General features: G+C 51.1%; 1 protein-coding gene across 1 annotated transcript; it reads left to right on the top strand.

Annotated features, from left to right (window-relative positions):
• The first annotated feature begins 445 nt into the window (after nucleotides 1-445).
• LOC133340710 (ubiquitin carboxyl-terminal hydrolase 36-like) lies at nucleotides 446-14,220 on the top strand. The gene is made up of 16 exons (XM_061549100.1): nucleotides 446-455; nucleotides 2,935-3,120; nucleotides 3,452-3,577; nucleotides 4,660-4,743; nucleotides 5,151-5,351; nucleotides 5,900-6,010; nucleotides 6,191-6,293; nucleotides 6,867-6,934; nucleotides 7,164-7,234; nucleotides 7,682-7,755; nucleotides 8,007-8,115; nucleotides 9,119-9,259; nucleotides 9,811-9,911; nucleotides 10,062-10,213; nucleotides 10,412-10,597; nucleotides 14,177-14,220. Exons 1-16 carry the CDS (start codon nucleotides 446-448, stop codon nucleotides 14,218-14,220), a joined length of 1,767 nt encoding a protein of 588 aa, XP_061405084.1.
• Nucleotides 14,221-19,140: the final 4,920 nt, after the last annotated feature.

Genomic DNA, 19,140 nt, shown 5'->3' with positions numbered 1-19,140 from the left:
GCACATGAATTGAAATAATGACATCGTCGTTATTTTATTTGTATTTTTACTGGTAGTAACCTCCTGGTTACACCAGCCCACAGGGGATTATTTTGTCCGTCCGTCGTGCAGGGAGGAGCTGGGTGGGGAGGGTGGGGCTGGGTGGGGAGGGTGGGGCTGGGTGGGGAGGGTGGGGGGTGGGAGGGGTGGGGCTGGGTGGGGAGGGGCTGCTCACCCCGTGGTGCCCTAACACGTTCCTTCGGAGTGGGCAGGTAGGAACTTGGTTGGACAGCGCGCCGATCAGGGGGGGGGGGCAGTTGGATGAGTGGGCGTGTTTACCCTTCCCCCCCACCCTCCCCGACATCGCCAACCAATTGCGGCGTAGTTTGGTGTTCGGTGGGGAGTAGGCCTCAGCAAGGTAAGGTAATTTACCCTTTTTACCGGGTAAAAGAGTAAAGGTGTCAACATGCCAAGGGGTAAGGTCAAGGGTAGGGTAAAGGTAGCTTGGAAGAATTACCCGGTAGGGTAAAGGTAGCGCGAAGTATTACCCGGTAAATACGGTACCTTGTTTACCGCTAAAAGCTCCATGGCACAGTCCATGGCCTCCATTTAATATGTAATTTTAAAAAATATTTTTTTAAAACACGCTTTCATTAAATGTACGAGTAATAACAGAACTCCACGACTCCAGGAAGTGGCCCCGAAGCTTGCCATAACGTAAGGGACCGTGGTGATTTACAGCCAACGTCAGTTGAGCGTGGACAAATAGACCCAAGCCGAAACATAACATAAAAAAAATCATGTACATTTTTTTTTTAATGATAGAATATAGTATTGTCATCAGTATGCCATAAGTATACCAAGTGTGCAGTCGATACCACATTAGGAAGTGGGTTAAAATTGAGTTACAAGATTTGAGGATATGACAGCGATGACAATGACGACAACGACAACAATGACAACAAGCGTGTAAAATTGGAATCATCGAGAGTACTCTATATGAATAAAGCGCGCTATCTAGCATTTACCGTTATTAACCTTTTTCATGTGTAGTACCCTAGTAATTACCCTGTAATCGGGTAATTTGTATGGGGTAAGGGTAAAAGGTAGGCTCTTGCTTTTTACCTTACCTGCTAAAGGGTAAAAGGTAAGGGTAGAGTAATTGTATTGTGGTAAGGTAAAAGGTAGGGTAAAGGTAGGCTCGTTGTTTTTACTTTTTAACTTTTACCTTACCTTGCCGAGGCCTAGGGGAGATGCATGGGTGGGCAGAATTCCGGATATGCACGACAGACAGACAAATAATCCCTGGTGGGCAGTGTGGAACCTGTTGTTCCTACTTGTATAACACTCTAGGTAACTAAGACTCACACACACATACACTCACTCTCACACTCTCAAACTCACACACACACACACTCTCACACTCTCAGACTCACACACACTCACTCTCACAGTCTCAAATTCACACACACATACACTCACGCTCAAACGCACACAGACACTGACATCTCACTCTCAGACTCACACACTCACACTCTCAGACTCACACACACACTCACCCTTACACTCTCAGACTCACTCTCACTCTCACATTCTCAGACTCACACACACATACACTCACTCTCACACTTAGACTAACACACACACACTCTCACACTCTCAGACTCAAACAAACACTTACTTTCACACTCTCAGACTCACACACACACACTCTCACACTCAGCGTGGCGTTCGGGGGGGGGGGGGCAGTTGGATGAGTGGGCATGTTTACCCTTCCCCCCCACCCTCCCCGACATCGTCAACCAATCGCGGCGTTGCTCGGTGTTCTGTAAGGAGGGGATTGCATGAGTGGGCGTGTTTACACCCCACCTCTACTAGTGGCCGCCCCGCTCGGCGTTTTGGGGGGGGAGGGGAGTTGGATGAGTGGGCGTGTTTACCTTCCCCCCACCCTCCCCGATATCCTCAACCAATCGTGGCCTTGCTCGGCGGTCGGTGGGGGGGGGCATGGGTGGGCTGCATTCTGATGCACGACAGACAAATAATCCCTGGTGGGCAGTGTGGAACCTGTTGTTCCAACCTGTATCAACGTTTAACCTACTCACACCGGCTTGTGCCTGCCCTCACAGTCGGGCATATTTGCGGAATACACCACGCCGCCGTTGACCCTGGCCATTGACCGTTACTACCAGCTCTCTCCGCAGGAATGTGTTTTGCTCGAATTTTTGGCGCCCCACTTAACTTGGGGCCCCAGGCGGCCGCCTGGTTCAACTTCATGAAGGGGTGGACGCCCCTGTTCAGTTACAATAACTTACTGGATTCTGAATTGATGTGAATTTAAAAAAAGTGAATATTGATTATTGATCGCAAGGGGAAAGGTCAGTGTTCACTCATTTTAACAAATGTTCACCGTAAGTGCGAGCAAAAGTCATCAAAGTGAAACTGCACTGAGTTCAAATTCAAAGCAGATTCTGCTCCTTTATTTCAATTTCTATTGGAAGTAAAAAAAAAACTATTATCTCGCACAAATTAACTGAATAGTTTATTTATTATTCAATAATAGAGGGTGTCAAAACGCAAAGATAAAATACAAACACAGGGGATATTTAGGGAGAACATTGATTTTTCGTCTCACAACAAACGAATAATTAGTCACAATTTTAATCTAAGCCTATGAAGAGGAATTTAGCATATATATAAGCTGGGTTGGAGGTGGAAGAAGAGCGCCTTGACAAAATTATTAGCATATCAAGAGGAATTTAGCATATTTATGGGAAATGCGTAGGAGGTGGGCTGGGGGGTTTCAAAATCATATTATGCCCATGCATTATGCAGGATTAGCAGCATCAAAGGGAGGGGGTAGGGGGTAGCATTAACAAAGGGAGGGAATGTTAATTGTGGATGTGTTGACTACGTTGCTGTGGCAGGACCCAACCACGACTGTGGCGTGTGGAGCAGAGGGCACCTCGTCCGGCAACGACCTCACGGTCTTGGCCCCCACCTCGTCCAACGAGGTGCTGGTGGCGGCCGACGAGAGGCTCTGCTCCCAACCCAGCTGCCTTCCCCATGGCCTGCCGGAACCCTCCCCGGTGCCAGCCACAGCACGAGAAAACATCAGCGTGTCTGTGCTGCCTGCACCCCAAGGTGAGCGTGCGACCACGCGACCTCGTGGCCTCTCATTAGGGTGGCGGCCACCAATGCATGGGCCGCTTTGGAGCCACTGCTGTTGCCGTTCACGAGTAACACGAGGAGCTCTAAACACTTATCAGTCAACGTGACAGGCGCATCACATTTTTCGCTACCTTGAGATTTAAACTTAAATGTGGAGCAACATCTTTCTGATTAAGAGTAGCAGCACGGGTGCTGCTGGCTGGGGTTACTGAACACAGTGCCATGTTAAACTTTCGTGGGAAATGTAGAGCCGTGTGTTTGTCCGAAGTACGAAATGTGATCGCTGTGCTTCTCCTTCTTGCAGATGATGACCCCCGCGAGGGATCCCGCGGGGCTGTGCCCGGGACCCCCTCCCCGGATGAAGCCCGAGGCGCGGCGCGGGTCGCCGTGCCGGAGCTGACGGGAGTCGCGCAGGCGGCGGCGGGGCCGCGTCTGGGGGCGGAGCCTCAGGTGAGGGGGCGGGGCCCCGGGTGGCGGGCGGGGCGGGGCCCGCTGGTGCCACTCAGCCAATCACAACGCTGAGAGTGCACGGGGGTGGGGGAATTGTTACAGGAAAATGATAGGCGACGTTTCAGATAATGGCCCTTCTGCAGAGCACATCACATCAATTACATAACGTCGCCTATATAAAATTGCCCCAAAAGTCAAGACACAGAGTTACCGTATTTATTTGAACTAGTCACAAAGGATGTTATCAAAATTAATGATAGTTAAATTGTTAACTTTAAGAATAAATAACGAGAACTATGTAATGTCAGTGTTAAGATAAATTAAGTAACCCTGTGTCTTAACTTTTGGGCCAACTTGTATTTTGCACTCCTATGATGTTTGTGTTGTTCGTTGTTGTAACGTTCTTACCCGCCCCGACTGGACATCTGTGAAAAAGAGCTTTATAGCTCATCGGATTCCTCCCGTATAAATATTCTGACTTTGATAAAAACGTGTTTTACATATATAAAGTATTCTTAAATAGAAAAAAGCGACGTTTCAGTTAATGCCCCGTTTTCAGAGCACATCACAGTTGGCCCGTCATGACGTTGTTTGTAAGAGGGTGGCCGAAAAATCAGGATTAGTGTATTTATTTGAACAAATCACGGAGGATTATTTAGTTTAATTTTAACAAATGTTAAAAATTAATTTGATTAACATTAATGCTCGATTTATCTTCTGAAATGCATGTATGATCTCTTTTAAACTACAGCTGCCTTCTCTCTCGCATGCATAACAACAAATTGAATTAGTTCATCTTTAGTCAATGGCCGTTCTTCATATAATATTTTACGAGTTAAAGTGAGTTTGGGGTTACTTTAAAAATATACTGTAAATATATATTTGCTTCTGAGACATTTTATGCAGATCGCCCATAGGTTCATGGACTAAAATTGTATTTCTTTTGGTGATAAAACAGTCCCACGTGTGTTGGGATCCCAGTCCAGATGGGAGGAGTAATTGTGGATGTTTTGACTGCGTTGCTGTGGCAGGACCCAACCACGACTGTGGCGTGCGGAGCAGAGGGCACCTCGTCCGGCAACGACCTCACGGTCTTGGCCCCCACCTCGTCCAACGAGGTGCTGGTGGCGGCCGACGAGTGGCTCTGCACGCAACCCAGCTGCCTTCCCCATGGCCGGCCGGAACCCTCCCCTGTACCAGCCACAGAGAACATCAGCGTGTCTGTGCCTGCACCCCAAGGTGAGTGTGCAATCACGCGACGTCGTGGCATCTCATTAGGGTGGCAGCCACCAACTCAAGGGCCGCTTTGGAGCCACTGCTGTTGCCGTTCACGAGTAACACGGGGAGCTCAAAACACCCAGCAGCCAACGCGACAGGCAAATAATATTTTTCGCGATCTTGAGCCTTACACTTAAATGTGGAGTAAAATCTTCGTGGTTAAGAGTAGCAGTACGGGTGATGGCTGGGGCCACTGGATATCCACGCCAGCCCCATCAGCAGTGCAGCGCTCTGCGATGACACCGGCTTCCGCCACCACCGTGCCCTTTGTGCAGACGACGACGACGGCATTCCGGCGGCACGGCTCTCGCTGTTTGCACCGGACCGGCTGAACCTCCGGTGGGAGAGCGACGTCTGCAAGGGTGCCGGCCTGCGCAACCTGGGGAACACCTGCTTCCTCAACGCCACGCTGCAGTGCCTCGCCTACACGCCGCCGCTCGCCAACTACCTGCTGCTGCAAGAGCACTGCAGCACCTGTAAGTACCCTCCCCCCTGGCACTCTCGTTTACCCATGGGTTAGGTTATTATGTCAGTTATTTTGCTGCGATACATTTCCCACGTGATAAGCCACTTCGTTGAGCCATCATTTGTGGTCCAGGTCGCTTCTGAAGAAGCTAATAGCTCAGTGGGCTTTATCTGGGAAGATGAAAAAAAAGTTTAGTTTTATTTGTAGATTTTTAAAAGGTGATTTGTTTACCTTTCCAATACCTTGTACTCTGATCGTTTTTTGTATTGTTTGGTGTTGTAATGTTCTGACCCAGTGCCCCTACTCGACATTTTTTAAACAAAACCTCTTAGCTTATCGGATTCCACCAGTATAAATATTATGATTTTGATAAACACGAGCACATGTGGCGATAATTTTTAATAGGTCGGACAGATGTGATGCAATTGGTACTTAGACGCAACATTCATTGCGATTGTTGCTGGTGCCAGGATTCTAGCCTTTCTTGTTACTCCCCAGCTGGGCTGAGTGCAAGTGGCGTGCGCTGACGGATTGTGCCACCTGTGCTCTCGTTCGCAGGCCAACAGAGCGACTTTTGCCTGATGTGTGTCATGGAGCATCACATTGTCAGCACGTTCAACAACTCGCAGAGAGTGCTGACACCCAAGGTCATAACTAAGAACATCACGCGTGAGTCCCAATACTACGTTCACACTTGCACTCGCAGGAGAAGTTATCCCCCGCGATCTTTCTCCATCTGTGTTCCAAGTCCTTTGCACCACTCCTTTTGCCATATATGTTGGGGAGCTCTTGAAGGATGTCATCAGATCCTGTACCTGTCACTTTGTCCCCATGTCCATTTCTCTGCAGGCATCGCCAAACACCTGCGCATTGGGAGACAGGAAGATGCCCACGAGTTTCTGCGATACGTGGTCGATGCCATGCAAGCCTCATGCCTCTATGGCCACAGCGAGTGAGTACTGCGCGCCAGTCAACATGCGGCAGTCGTTCTGCAGTTTGGTACCTCACGGCTTCCTCTTGGTTTTCTGCACGATTGTACTTCAACGTCTGTGAAAAGCTACTCACACTTTTGTGTGAAAACCTGGGAGATGCAGAGGTCCGACCCTGCTGGCACCACGGTTCTTTCACCTTGGCCCTGACGTGGCCCACCTTTTGTTTGCGCATTTCACGTTGCCGATAAATATCGGAAAATCGATGTCTCGATGTGCGGTGGCCCCGTGACGACATTCCTCGTGTTGACGAGCGGCACGTGGCACGCCGAGCACAACAAAACTGCCGGGCAACAGCACCGCGTGATGGCTGCCAGCGTGCCCCCAGCTCTGTGGCTGTGCCGTGAAGGTGGCTGCCCTGTGCAGACACTACCACGTTTGGTTGCCACAGAGCACGCGTTGCAGTGCTGAAGGGAAAGAGTGAATCGACAGCTCGGGCAATGGTGTAACTCTCACACACGTGTGTGCATCCGGTAAAGGTGTTACTACTGCTGCTGCTGTAACCACCGTGTGGTGTCGTTCTCTGTGACTGGCAGGCTGGACAGATACACGGAGGCTACCACCCTCATTTACCAGATCTTCGGGGGTTACCTTCGATCACGTGGTGAGTTGTGCGCACTCCTCTAGAAACTTGTTAACCGTGAGCAGCAAGTGCACCATCACAGTGTAGACGTGCTCGCGTCGCAGCGTTTGCACACTCTCACGCACGTGCAACACAGAATAACCAGTTGGTGAAAACTACCAATTACCAATGTCAGTGGGGAGTGTGCATTTAGTTTTACTAAGTAACATGTGACGTCCCTTCCTAATGTGTGTGTGCTTGTGTATTGCAGTGGAGTGCATGCAGTGCTGCAACCACTCCGACACCTTTGACACGTGCCTGGACATTGCACTCCATATTAATGTAAGCAATGACAAAGCCATCGCTTAACAGTTAAAGATCTATGTACGGTGCGAAATAAGTTAAACGTACATACATCACATACGTGGCGGTGATGTCACCACGGTGCTTGTGCCAGTCTGCTGAGTGCACTTGAAGACCACATGAAGTGTCGAACGCCCGCTGGCAGGTCACGGGACAGACCCATGTGCCATGGGTTGACTGAGATGACTGGCCGATGCACCACCTGTGCCCCCTGCTGTGCCAACATCCACCACACACACGCCTACCTGAATCAGCCACTTAACATCCAAACACACTGCCGGTAGCGTACGTGAGCTCTTTTTTTACGGTCGTACGATTTCATACAAGATGCGGGTTTTCGGGAGTTGCCGTCACAATATAATCTTGCAGACGTTCATGGAATGCTTCTTAGAGTCCTCATTTGCGTTTCACTCTGTTGGCCAACAGAACTCATCAGATCTTGTGGAGGCGTTTGAGGAGTTTTTCAATAAGGAGACGCTGGACGAATACACCTGCGGAATGTGAGTGGGCATCGTGTGTTGACACCCTGGAATCATTTGTAGCTTCAAAAGTCTGCAGATTAAATCTAATTATAATAAAATATATTCATAAAAATATTATATAAACACATTGAAAATAACTTACAATATATAAGTAACAATTTTTTATTTTAAGAAATTAAGAAAAATTAACGAACAACAAAAAGAGAGTAGACTTATTGTTTAAAAGTTGGGGAACGCGTGCGATCTCTGGCGTTGTTGTTGTCGTGCAGGTGCTGCTGCAAGGGGGAAGCGACGAAGACGATGGCTCTCCACCGCCTGCCCAACGTCCTCACCGTCTCCATCAAGCGGTACAACCTCTACGGCGTCAAGATCAACCGGGTAACGATTCTGCCCCTCCACATCGTTCTCATTAAATTATTTAGTGACAGCCCTTTGTCATCTTCTTGGTTCTTTCGTTAAAGTCACGTAGAAGGGAAGTAATAAAATAATAAAAATAAAACATAATAAAATAATTCTCACGACGTTTCGGCCACAACGCAAGCAGCCGTCCTCAGGTGAAGAATGAAACACCACCAAGCTTGGAGCGTATATTTAAGCTGGGTTGGAGGGGGGGAGATGGGAAGAAGAGCGCCTTGACAAAATAATTTGGATATCAAGAGGAATTTAGCATATGGAAAATGCGTAGGAGGTGGGCGGGGGGGTTTCAAATTAATATTATGCCCGTGCATTATGCAGGATTAGCAGCATCAAAGGGAGGGGGAAGGGGGGTAGCATTAACAAAGGAAAGGAATGTTAATAGTATGTAGCTGCAGTTACTAACCAACCACGTAAAAAAGCTAAACTATAAACAACTCAAGTATAAACTACATAGCATCATCAGTATACTTACTATACTCTACAATAAGCTGAGTTACTAACAGTAAGTAATACATTACAATTCTACGTCGTAAAAATTATATAATATGCTTCCATCTAAACTTTATTCTCTTACATCACACGAGTCTACACCGTGTTACTTCCCTTCTACGTGACTTTACCGAAAGAACCAAGAAGATGAATCCCTGCAGTCACGAAAGCTTTAAATCGAAATTTAGCCCTTTGTCAGTTCAACGCTGGAGAAAATGCCTCTCCATGTTGGAATAGGTCCGACAGATAGACTCGCCCCCCGTCATGTGACTGTAGAATGTCCACCACTTGCTCAGGGCTATGAACAGGAGATGAGCACCGTCTTCAACGCTCAAATTAGCGAGACATCACGACATCACTTTGACGCGTAACTGAGATGGTGCCTATCTCTGCTGCCCACCCCACCACCCCTGCCGTTTCCTCTCCTAACATTTGTCTCTGTGCACTGCCTCCCCCTCCTGTGCGCTGCCTGTAGAACATCACCTACCCGGAGCACCTGGACATGCAACGTTTCACCTCAACCTCTCAGGGCGAGCCCGCGATCTACTCCCTGTACTCGGTGCTGGTGCACAAGGGAGCCGACTCCAACAGGGGTCATTATTATTGCTACAATAAGGTAATTCCAATTGTTACCATCAAACAAAAACAACGCACATCTGCAATTCGCCCATAATGTTACCAATGTCCGATAGGGAAGAATAATTAAAAGTCTTGTGTATGTTCTTGCGTCTTGATGCACTCATACAATTTCTACTTATAGTGTATACTTTATTTGTATTTAGTGACTTCCATAGCATTTCTACACTTTGCACTCCAATCGGTGTTGTATTGTTTGTTGTTGTTGTAACTTTCTGACCCGCCCCTACTGGACATTTGTTTAAGAGCTTCGTAGATCATCGAATTCTTTCAGTACAAATAAAGATTCTGATTCTGATGAAATTGGTCCAAGGTCATCCATGCAGTGATATATTCAGGCAGATCGTTTCGTAACTTCAGCACCATCACAGCAACCGTAGCACGCTCTGCAGCTCTGACGATGGGGTGATGCTCTTTACGAACTTGTTGTCTAGAGTGTGTATTGCGTGTTGTTATTACATCAATGGAGGAAGTTGGGTGCAGTTGTGTAAACATTGTAACCAAGTGTAGCTGTGCTTTGACTGTGCGCAGATCAGCGATGGACAATGGTGCTGCATGAACGACTCCATCGTGCGGCACGTCGACACCAAGGCTGTGATGAATAAGCAGGCCTACGTGCTCTTCTATATTCGGTAAGTCACATTCTCTCCCCTCCACTTTAACCTGCACTTACAACCGTCCCCCAGACCAGCTCACTGGAAAGATATTGTCTTGTGCGAGCAGCAGTGTCTCCTTTAAAGGCAGGTGTTAACGGTTTGCGACGCGTTGGTGCGTGCATGCAGGTCCCCAGAATTGAACGCGCCGCCAGCGGAGAGCTACTGCCCGCTGGAGCACGTCAAGGCGACGTCCTGGTCGTGCCTCAAACGGCGCCACTCGGCGAAGGAAGACCCCGGACCCAGTTACCGGACAGCAGCTCTCCTCACCGGCGCGCAAGGTAAAGGATGGATTGGAAACGCCGTCCTGTGTGCGTGGAAATGCCCAGGGAGAATGTACACCCTGACAGCGCATCATTTTATATTAAGGGAATGGTGAAGTACAGCGATCTTCTTGTTTATACTTTAGACCGGTTTTGTTTCATTCTCCCAATGTCGAGCGGTTTGGACTTTAGCGCCATCATCTTCTTTATCTCCAGAAACCCAAGATGTCGAACCATCCCAATGGGATCAACTGCCGGAGCCACTGCAAGAGCGACGGCAGGAACAGCAGCAGCAGCAGCTACCGGCAACGCCAGACACGCAACAGCCGTTGCCGCTAGTCCCAGAGCAGCCACCACCACCACCACCACCCCGATCTCACAGCAGCCGCTGCCATTCCACCTGCAACCACCACCAGTCCTGCAGGAGCCACCACCACCGCCGGTCTCATAGAAGCCGCCGTCAGCACCACAGCAGCTGCTGCCACCGCGTGTCCCACAGCAGCCAGTCCAACAGCAGCCAGTCCAACAGCAGCCACCGCCACCAGTCCCACCACAGCCACCGCCACTCTGGTCGCACAGCAGCCACCACCGGTGTAACAACTGGCACTCGCCCCACCAAGAGAAGTCGCTGGTTAAAATCCATGATCACGTGTCTAACCTCTTGCTTCCCCTCAAGATCAAACTAATTTTGAGAGACATTTTACGAAGGCACCAGGCAGAGGCTCACCATGGCGTCGCCCGCCCCCCAAAATGTATTCATCGCCGGCTCCACCACCAGCCTCTGAAATCACTTGAACATCATTGGAATCACCTTAGACTCGACATTCTCACTCGACGACCACATTCTCAACACAATAAAGAGCTGCAATGACTAGGTCAGGGCCTCATGCACGCCCGTCCAATGCTGACAGCCGTCCGACGAGATAGAAAACATTTAAAGCAACTCTGACCTCACAATCCACGAAGAAAGAAAATATTTTTAAGTTCACTAGGTTTGCTTTCTACCTGATGACGATTGCTTGTGTTGCAATCGAAACGTCGTATTCTATTATTTAATTTATTTATTTTCTACGTGACTTTACCGAAAGAACCAAAGAGTATTTACACTATGAGACCTCCTTTACCAGTGGCAAAGGAGGTCTCATAGTGTAAATGCTTACCCCGAGCTCTCAATACTCTGATAGTGTGCTGTTTTTGAGTTGTACGCCTTTTGGCGTCTTCTGGTCCAACACCAATGGAGACTAGGCTCTAAGAAAAGCTGTCTCGGGTGTGGACCAATCAACTTCAAGGACAGTGCATATCATTATCAAAGTTGTTTATTTTTATTTGCATTTTGACTGCTTGTGTTGTGGTTATTGCAAACATGATGCCTTGTATAAAGGTGTCAGTTTTGTACCAGTTTAAAGGGTAAAAACCTACTATAACCAAAGAGTAATTCATGCAATCACGAAAGCTTCAAATCAAGTTTTAATCCACGAAGACTTGAAACACCCAGCACGAAAGTGCTTAAAATCACGCCAGCCATTCTGGGAAACAGGAGCCAAGATCCATGCAGGCGGCACCAACCCATTATGTCTTGGGGTTGATGTTTATTCCCTGGCCAATCGTCAAGAGAGTTGGCACCAGGAACGTCATTGTGATGGTGACCGCAAAATGAACTGTCCCATTACAAATGAAGACAGAGATTGCATCCTCCGCAACGCGAGGCCGGAGTGCGGTCTCAGTGAGGTCGTGCAAGGTATTCCCGTACGGTTCTTGTCTCTGTTCATTTAAAATGCGGGGCTTTTATTTTGCGTTGTCTCGGGGATTTAAAAAGTCACCGCTGTTGCAAAGTATTTATTTATTGAACTGTGAATACGTCGGCATTTTTTTAACTACATATCTGTTACTTTTTTTTACGTACGGGGCGTGCACATTTCAATGGACACGCTAACCGTAGCGCCAAGCCGTTACCACGTGAAATGTACGGATAAATGATGAACTTCGCCAAGCACTTTATTTCCATCGTCCATGATACCTCCAGAAACAGCGGTTTCTGAACTCGTGAATGTAGATCGGTGACAATACGGTCTCCTCGGGGTTTTTATCGTTTGTACAAAAGCAGCTCAAAGTGTGGGAAGGGAAAGCGAGATTAATGTTTTCCAGAGATTTTGTCTACCTCGTTTTGTATTTGCACTTGAAATGAATATATACTTGTCGTGACAAAACTGGTCTCGCTTCCATTTCTTACTTTGCCATCGCAGTGTGTGTGTATGTATATGTCTGTGTGTGGGTGTATGTGTGTGTATGGGTGTGGATGTGTGTGTATGTGTTTGTTTATGTGTGTGTTTATGTGTTTATGTGTGTATGTATGTGTGTATGTGCATGTGCTCGCTAACAGTACTTGCCCCAACAGCCTGATTGTCTATACGGGGGTTCTTTGTCTTTGTATGTCTGTGTGTATGTGTTTGTGTGCGTGGATGCGCGTGTGTGTATGTTTAACTTCTTTAGCACCACACACAGCCAACCGTGCTAATCTGAGGTGTGGGGGAACGACAACAAACTAAACACAAACAGCAGAAGTGGCGTGCAACTAGCACAGGAGTACACTTGTGTACACGTGCACTTGCTGTACTTGTCAGAAACGTGTGTGGGTAAGAGGTCAACACCGCCTTGCTGACCTAATTAAATGTTGAATATAAAAAGTGGATAGAAGGTAAAGGTACAGCCCCTGCGGTTGTTCACGCCACTGCCGGCAAATGGGGCCTCCACGAGAGGGAGCTGCAGAGAGCCCCTGTGAGGGTAATTGGCCTACTCCTCCACACTGGCCAGGAGGTCTTGGAAGAGGAAAAATATGAAGTTAGATATACCTGCCGCTTACAACATTTGACCGTAACGCGTTTGGTGGCGACGCGCTTCTTGCCAGGCCCAAATCCAGGGTGGCGTGTGAAGAAAAACGGGGTCCAGAGAATGTTGACTCCAGCACTGGGGGGGTGCCGGTACACTGGGGCACTGCTGTGGGTGTGGTTTCTCAATCGCCCAGCCACGTGGAGGAGTAGCCACTAATACGAAACGCAACGCCATCGTCTCATCTAATCAGCCCGTTCATTAAATGAATAAAAAACGAAAAGGAACCCGCCACGGATATTCACCAAGCGCCAATGAGAGCTTCGTGGCGATGCTGTTGCTGTCAGAAACCCGCCACACGATGCAGTGCGGGCACGAGTTGACAATTTAAACCCCACACACCCGCTACTTTGCTTGTCAACACCCTCAGCATTAAATTAACATTGCAGAGTTTTATAGTTCAAAACATTCAATGATTGTCCTACACTAAGTGGTCATTCAATTATCGTCTTACGACTCATACGATTTAACAACGCAAACATTTAAAAGATCGTTACTCAATCGCTACAGCTATTGAGAGAGCTACTGTGGAATTCTGCTAAATCCAAGAAAAGTAACTTAAAGGCAAATTCAGCATTTTTATAGTAATGGTTTGAAAAGGATTCCGCACAGTTAATGATACAACTACTGGCACAGGACAACCGCAGCTCAAGTGTGAACGCCTTCACTATGAGAGGGGTCACCCTGCAGGGTTGAGTAGAGATCTCTATCCCACCCTGTATAGAGCAGTCAACGCGTGTTTAATACTGAGCACTACTCAGCGCACACGGCGGCAAGAGCGCACTTTATGAATGGAATCGGTCACCACTGACGAATGTTGAGGTCGTTGAGTAAACAGCCAAAGAGGGTGACGAGAAGTGGCCCAGGTGGGTAGCGCGCCACGCTACGAACCGGCTCCACCCGAGTTCAATTCCTGTCCAGGGCTAACACCGACATCCACTGGGGAGCGATGTACAGGGCTGGTTGCCCTGCGACCTTCACCGACCAGCATCGACCACCCGTGGTGGGATATGGTCAAAGAACCACAATGGTGGGGAGGCCTTCATCCAGCAGTGGATTGACCGTGGGATGTAAAAACAAAGTGTTACGTTGTAGCAAACAGCCCCGGGGTCACACAGTTCCACTCGATATTCAGCTAGGGTTGGACCGAACATTCGGGTCAGACGGCCACTTGAGAGGGTCGCACGCATCTTCAATGGAGCCTCCATCAAGACATTGTTGCATTCCCCGATGGGCCAGAGCAGCAACTGATGCCACCCAAAGGTGACGAAACCTTTTAACGTAGCGGCCGTCACGTAGTTCACTTTCATCGACCATATCGAGATGAGCACTGCAGTCAGGATCACGGCAGATGTTCTGTGTACGTGGAGTTATTTTATTTCAACCACGTAAGCTCCACTGAGCTTCATAGCGCTTTTATAAGAAGCGACCTGGCCACAGATGATAGCTCAACAAAGTGGCTTCTCGCGTGGACATTTAGAGCACCAAATATTCTCAACACGTCGACTCTAAATGTGGATGGGAACACCGCAGCACCGGGAGAGAAATCCACGCGACCACGTGGAGAGAGACACCGCAGACTCCACATCTAGAGCAGCAGCAGCAGCAGCAGGCGTCGGGGTCGAACCCACGACCTCCTGCACACCGGGCGAGGTAGTTAACATCTCCTAGCCACCGTGGCGACCCGAAGCCTTCATCCAGCAGTGGACTGCCAACACGGCATGGGGCATCACTGCGGGTCTACAAAGGTACCTGGTTGGAGGATGTGGAGCTGAGTGGACTTGCCGATGAGCGCTACCGGCGGTGTCAAGATCGGCCTCTGTGGAGGAGGAGGCTCGTGAGGGACGCTCACAACAACGAGCGGAGAGGCGGGCGGCTAAAACGCGGCGAGTTGGCACAGCTGGTGGCGTCTGCAGCCATCTCGAGTCGGTCAACCCCATGGCACCTGCAGGGTTCTGCCCCGTGACCTCCTGTCAGCGAGCCTTCGACACTTCGCGTGGCCTAAGAGTGCACCTAGCCTGGCACCAACGCCGCGGAGACGTCTGCTGCTGCTGCTGTTGTTGCTGATGCCGCTTGTGTGGACTGTCCTACTGTACGTTGACTTCGATGATTTTCCGTGGGGGAGGTGGGACCAGCGATGGACGAGTCCATGTTGGTGTCTGACAGGGGGGCGAGGGACTTCCACGTGGACAGACCAGTCCATGTTGGCAGTTGATGAGCGGACTGCCAGTATATAACGTGCACTGTTGCCTCATTATTACATTGCGTCAGTGCACTGCGAGTATATAATGTAGACTGTAGCCTGCTTATTAAGCTGCCTCAGTGTACTAACAGTCTATAATGCGGACTGTAACCTGCGTATGAAGCACAGTGGGTGTACTGCCAGTCTATAATGTTTGCCTGTAGCCTGGTTCTTTTATTAAGTTAGTAGATTGCTAACACTTAGGCTTTCGCTAACATTATTCATAAACACCGTAATTCTGTTTAGATCGCCTTCTTTATTCACGTGCTGTAACACTCCAACCACCCGACACGGCCAATCAGTAAAAAAGTGTCCCGTTGATTTAAATATAATAGTTCACTGCTTTAGGCCACCGGTGTGTTCAAGCGTTAAAACACAACAATTACCATGTGTCATGCACAAAAAACTGTATTATTCTGTTTTAAACACACGCACCAATCATCGATTCTTTCAATGCTCCGTCTACAAATAGTCCTTCACATCAGGTACATGCATCTAACTTTCACCTCCTCTTCACTCCCCCCCCAACACAATGTGTGAAATTTATATTATACGGTCCCTACATAATTACATTATACCCATTACACTGCATTATTGTTGCACGGGGGGGGGGGGGGGTAGGGGACGACACCCGTAGCCAGCCGCATGCCTGCTAGGCAATTTAGGCGACGCCGGAGCCTCTGCGCAGTACTACGCCTCCACACCCCACCCGTGTCAAGCGACGACTTTGTGCTATTAACTCCATGTACCCAGCCTTGCCCGGGGCCAAAATACATTTTATATCGTATGAAAACTTTAAAACATTACAGAGCAATGACAAAACAACTGTGTCATTACTTTTTAACCCCATGTACCAACAATCTATTCTTTAAATGTTCACTGTACAAATAGTCATTCACCTGGGTGAGCGAACTGCCAGTATATAATGTACACTGTGCCATTCTCATTCAATTGGGTGACTAAACTGCCAGTCTATAATGTAGACTGCAGCCTGCTCATTACGCTGCCTCAGTGTACTGACAGTCTATAATGTACACTCTTGCCTACTTATGAAGATGAGTGGGTGTACTGCCAGTCTATAATGTTGACTGTAGCCTGCTTCTTAAGTTAAGTTAGTCATTTTGTAACACGTAGGCTTTCGCAAACATTATTAATAAACACCGTTATTGCCTTTAGATCACCTTATTTACTAATGTGTTGTAACACTCCACCACCCCACACGGCCCAATCAGTACTAAAGTGTCCCGTTGATGAAACAATTGTAGGGGTGTCAGGGGAAGGATTCCCACCAATAGATGGGTTAGTGGGAGGGGTGATCGAAGAGATATAAGGAGAGAACGGGCGGGAAGAGGGGGCCTTTGGCGGGAACGAGATTGGGACGGCTGGGGGACAGGTGTGGATGGAAGGAAAAGAATAAAGGACGAGACCCCTGCAATCTGGTGTCGGCTCCTACTTTACATCTGGTGGCAGCGGTGGGATCTCATGGCTACAAAGAAAAATCCCCGCGGGAAAGAGCCAAGGGAGGAGGAAGCAGGGGCCGGGGATCCTTCCCATCCCGGGCAACAAGGGGGCCTGCTATCAGAAGCAGCAGCAGGGGGCCCGGATCGCCTGGAGGACACCATGGAGGACCGCATGGCCCGCGTGGAGAGGGCACTCCAGGAGCTCCTACAGAGGCTCCCTATGGGGGACCCGCCAGCACCGGGACCCCCACCCCCACGCGTACTACGGGAGGAGAGGCCACGGGACCCGGAGGCCGACCAGCCGGCCGGGCAACCAACCTCGTCACGCCAGCCGCCGCCGGTCCCGCCAAAACCCCCAGGGCTAACCACCCAACAGGGAGAGCAGGTGGCCGGACGGCCGCGTCGGCTGGGGCCCGTCGACAAGTTCGTGGCTGAGGAAGAAGACTGGGAGGAGTTTGTCCGCCGATTCGAGGCTGCCTTCCACGCTCTCGAGTGGACAGACGAAGAGGCACTACGAGCGCTGCCATCCGTTCTGGGCAAGGAAGCACTCGCCTCTTACACCTCCCTTCCCTCGCACAGCAAGACCACGCTACAGGCGGCCTACGAGGCTTTGGGGGAGATCTATTGCCCGGCGGAAGGGGCCTTTAAACGGTTCCAGGATCGCCAGCGAGGGGCTAAAGAATCCCCTTTATCCTACAGGGGTGCACTGCTCGTGTTGGCGAGGAGAGCTTTCCCTCGCCTGGCTGAAGAAGCGCTCGAGGATCTCGTGGTCGAGCACCTCATCGCCTACGCTTGCCGCGCCGGCGTTGTAATGCCCGTGGTGACGCCGGGGGAACGCACCTCGCTGTGGGCTGCCCGGACCATCCAAGCCCACGAGCAGGTCATGGGCCGGGCGCCACCCGTGGGCTCGGTAGCTGGCGCGGCGGGGGGGAACAGCCGAGCCGTTGCCGCGGCACTACTGGGTCCAGCGACACCAACCGCCGAACCTGCACCGTCGCCACAGGCTGCCTGTGGAGCAGCTGGGGACGGACCCCCGACGTCTGAGACGGAGCCATCGCTACGGGAGGTGTACGCGGCGATCCGGGGACTGGCGGAGCAGAGGGACCAGGGGCGCGACCAACCGCCGCGTCGCTGGCAGCCGCCTCTACAACATCGCGCCGAGCCCCCCCGACGGAACGCCCCGTGGGTCTGCCACCGTTGTGGTCGAGAGGGGCATGTGGCGAGGGGGTGCCGCACAGAGCCGGAGGCCGCCAACGTTACCTGGAACCCGCCGGGGCCGAACGCCGACAGGATCCAGGCGAGTGACGCCTTCCCGCCCGGCCTCTCGGTCGGGCCGAGCAATTATAATTCCGACGCCGCGAACTTACCGGGAGTCTCCTCGGGGTGGGCGCCGTCGGTGTCGTTCCCCGGTCCCCATTGTCCGGGTCGGGGGAAGGGAATCGCGCCGGGGATAGCGCCGGGGCCTGGGATTGCGTCGCGACCAGGGGTGGCGTCGCGACCCGGAGTGGCGTCGCGAACGGACGTGACGTTGCATCCGGGAGTGACGTCGCGGCCAGGAGTGGTGTCGCGGATCGCGCCGGGAATTGCGCCGGGGCCGTGGACCACGTCGGGGATCGCGCCGGGGCCGGAGACCGCGTCGGGAGTCGCGCCGGGGCCGGAGACCGCGTCGGGAGTCGCGCCGGGGCCGGAAGGGACGTCGCGGGCGGACGTGACGTCGCGGGCGGAGGTGACGTCGCGGGCGGAGGTGACGTCGCGGGCGGGCGTGGTTTCACCGGCGGGCGTGACGTCGCGGGCGGGCGTGACGTCCCGGGCGGGCGTGACGTCGCGGGCGGGCGTGACGTCGCGGGCGGGCGTGACGTCGCGGGCGGGCGTGACGTCGCGGGCGGGCGTGACGTCGCGGGCGAGCGTGACGTCGCCGGCGGGCGTGACGTCACCAATTGCCTGCGACGCCGGCGAGTTGCCAGGGGCAACGGCCCGGGGGCGGAGGCAGCCCACAAGATTGACAGTGCGCCCTGAAGCAGTTCCACGGGCCGCCTCACCACCGCTTTGCGGCAGATTGAGACGGAACCAGGGGGACCACGCCCCCGTGACAAAGGGAAGGGAGGGGAGAAGGGAGGGGCTCACGGGAAGGCCCACCCCCCAGTCCCCACTGCCCCCTACAATGGGGGGGGCCCCCCACACCACAAGGGGGGCCCATCCTACGTCACCAAAGGGGGGCAATTTGCACCACACAGAGAGCCCAGCCCGCAACCCAGGGGTAAGCCCACACTATGTAACAAGGGCGCGTTCACCCTGCTGCGACGCACTCCAAAGGGAGGAACCCCATCTTCAGTCCATTCACATCCATCCCCCATCAT

This window comes from Lethenteron reissneri, chromosome 10, assembly GCF_015708825.2.
Source record: "Lethenteron reissneri isolate LAM-NWPU_2019-01 chromosome 10, ASM1570882v1, whole genome shotgun sequence".
Lineage (NCBI taxonomy): Eukaryota > Metazoa > Chordata > Hyperoartia > Petromyzontiformes > Petromyzontidae > Lethenteron > Lethenteron reissneri.
Note: the sequence above shows the minus strand (reverse complement) of the source record. Positions and strands in the feature narration are given on the sequence as shown.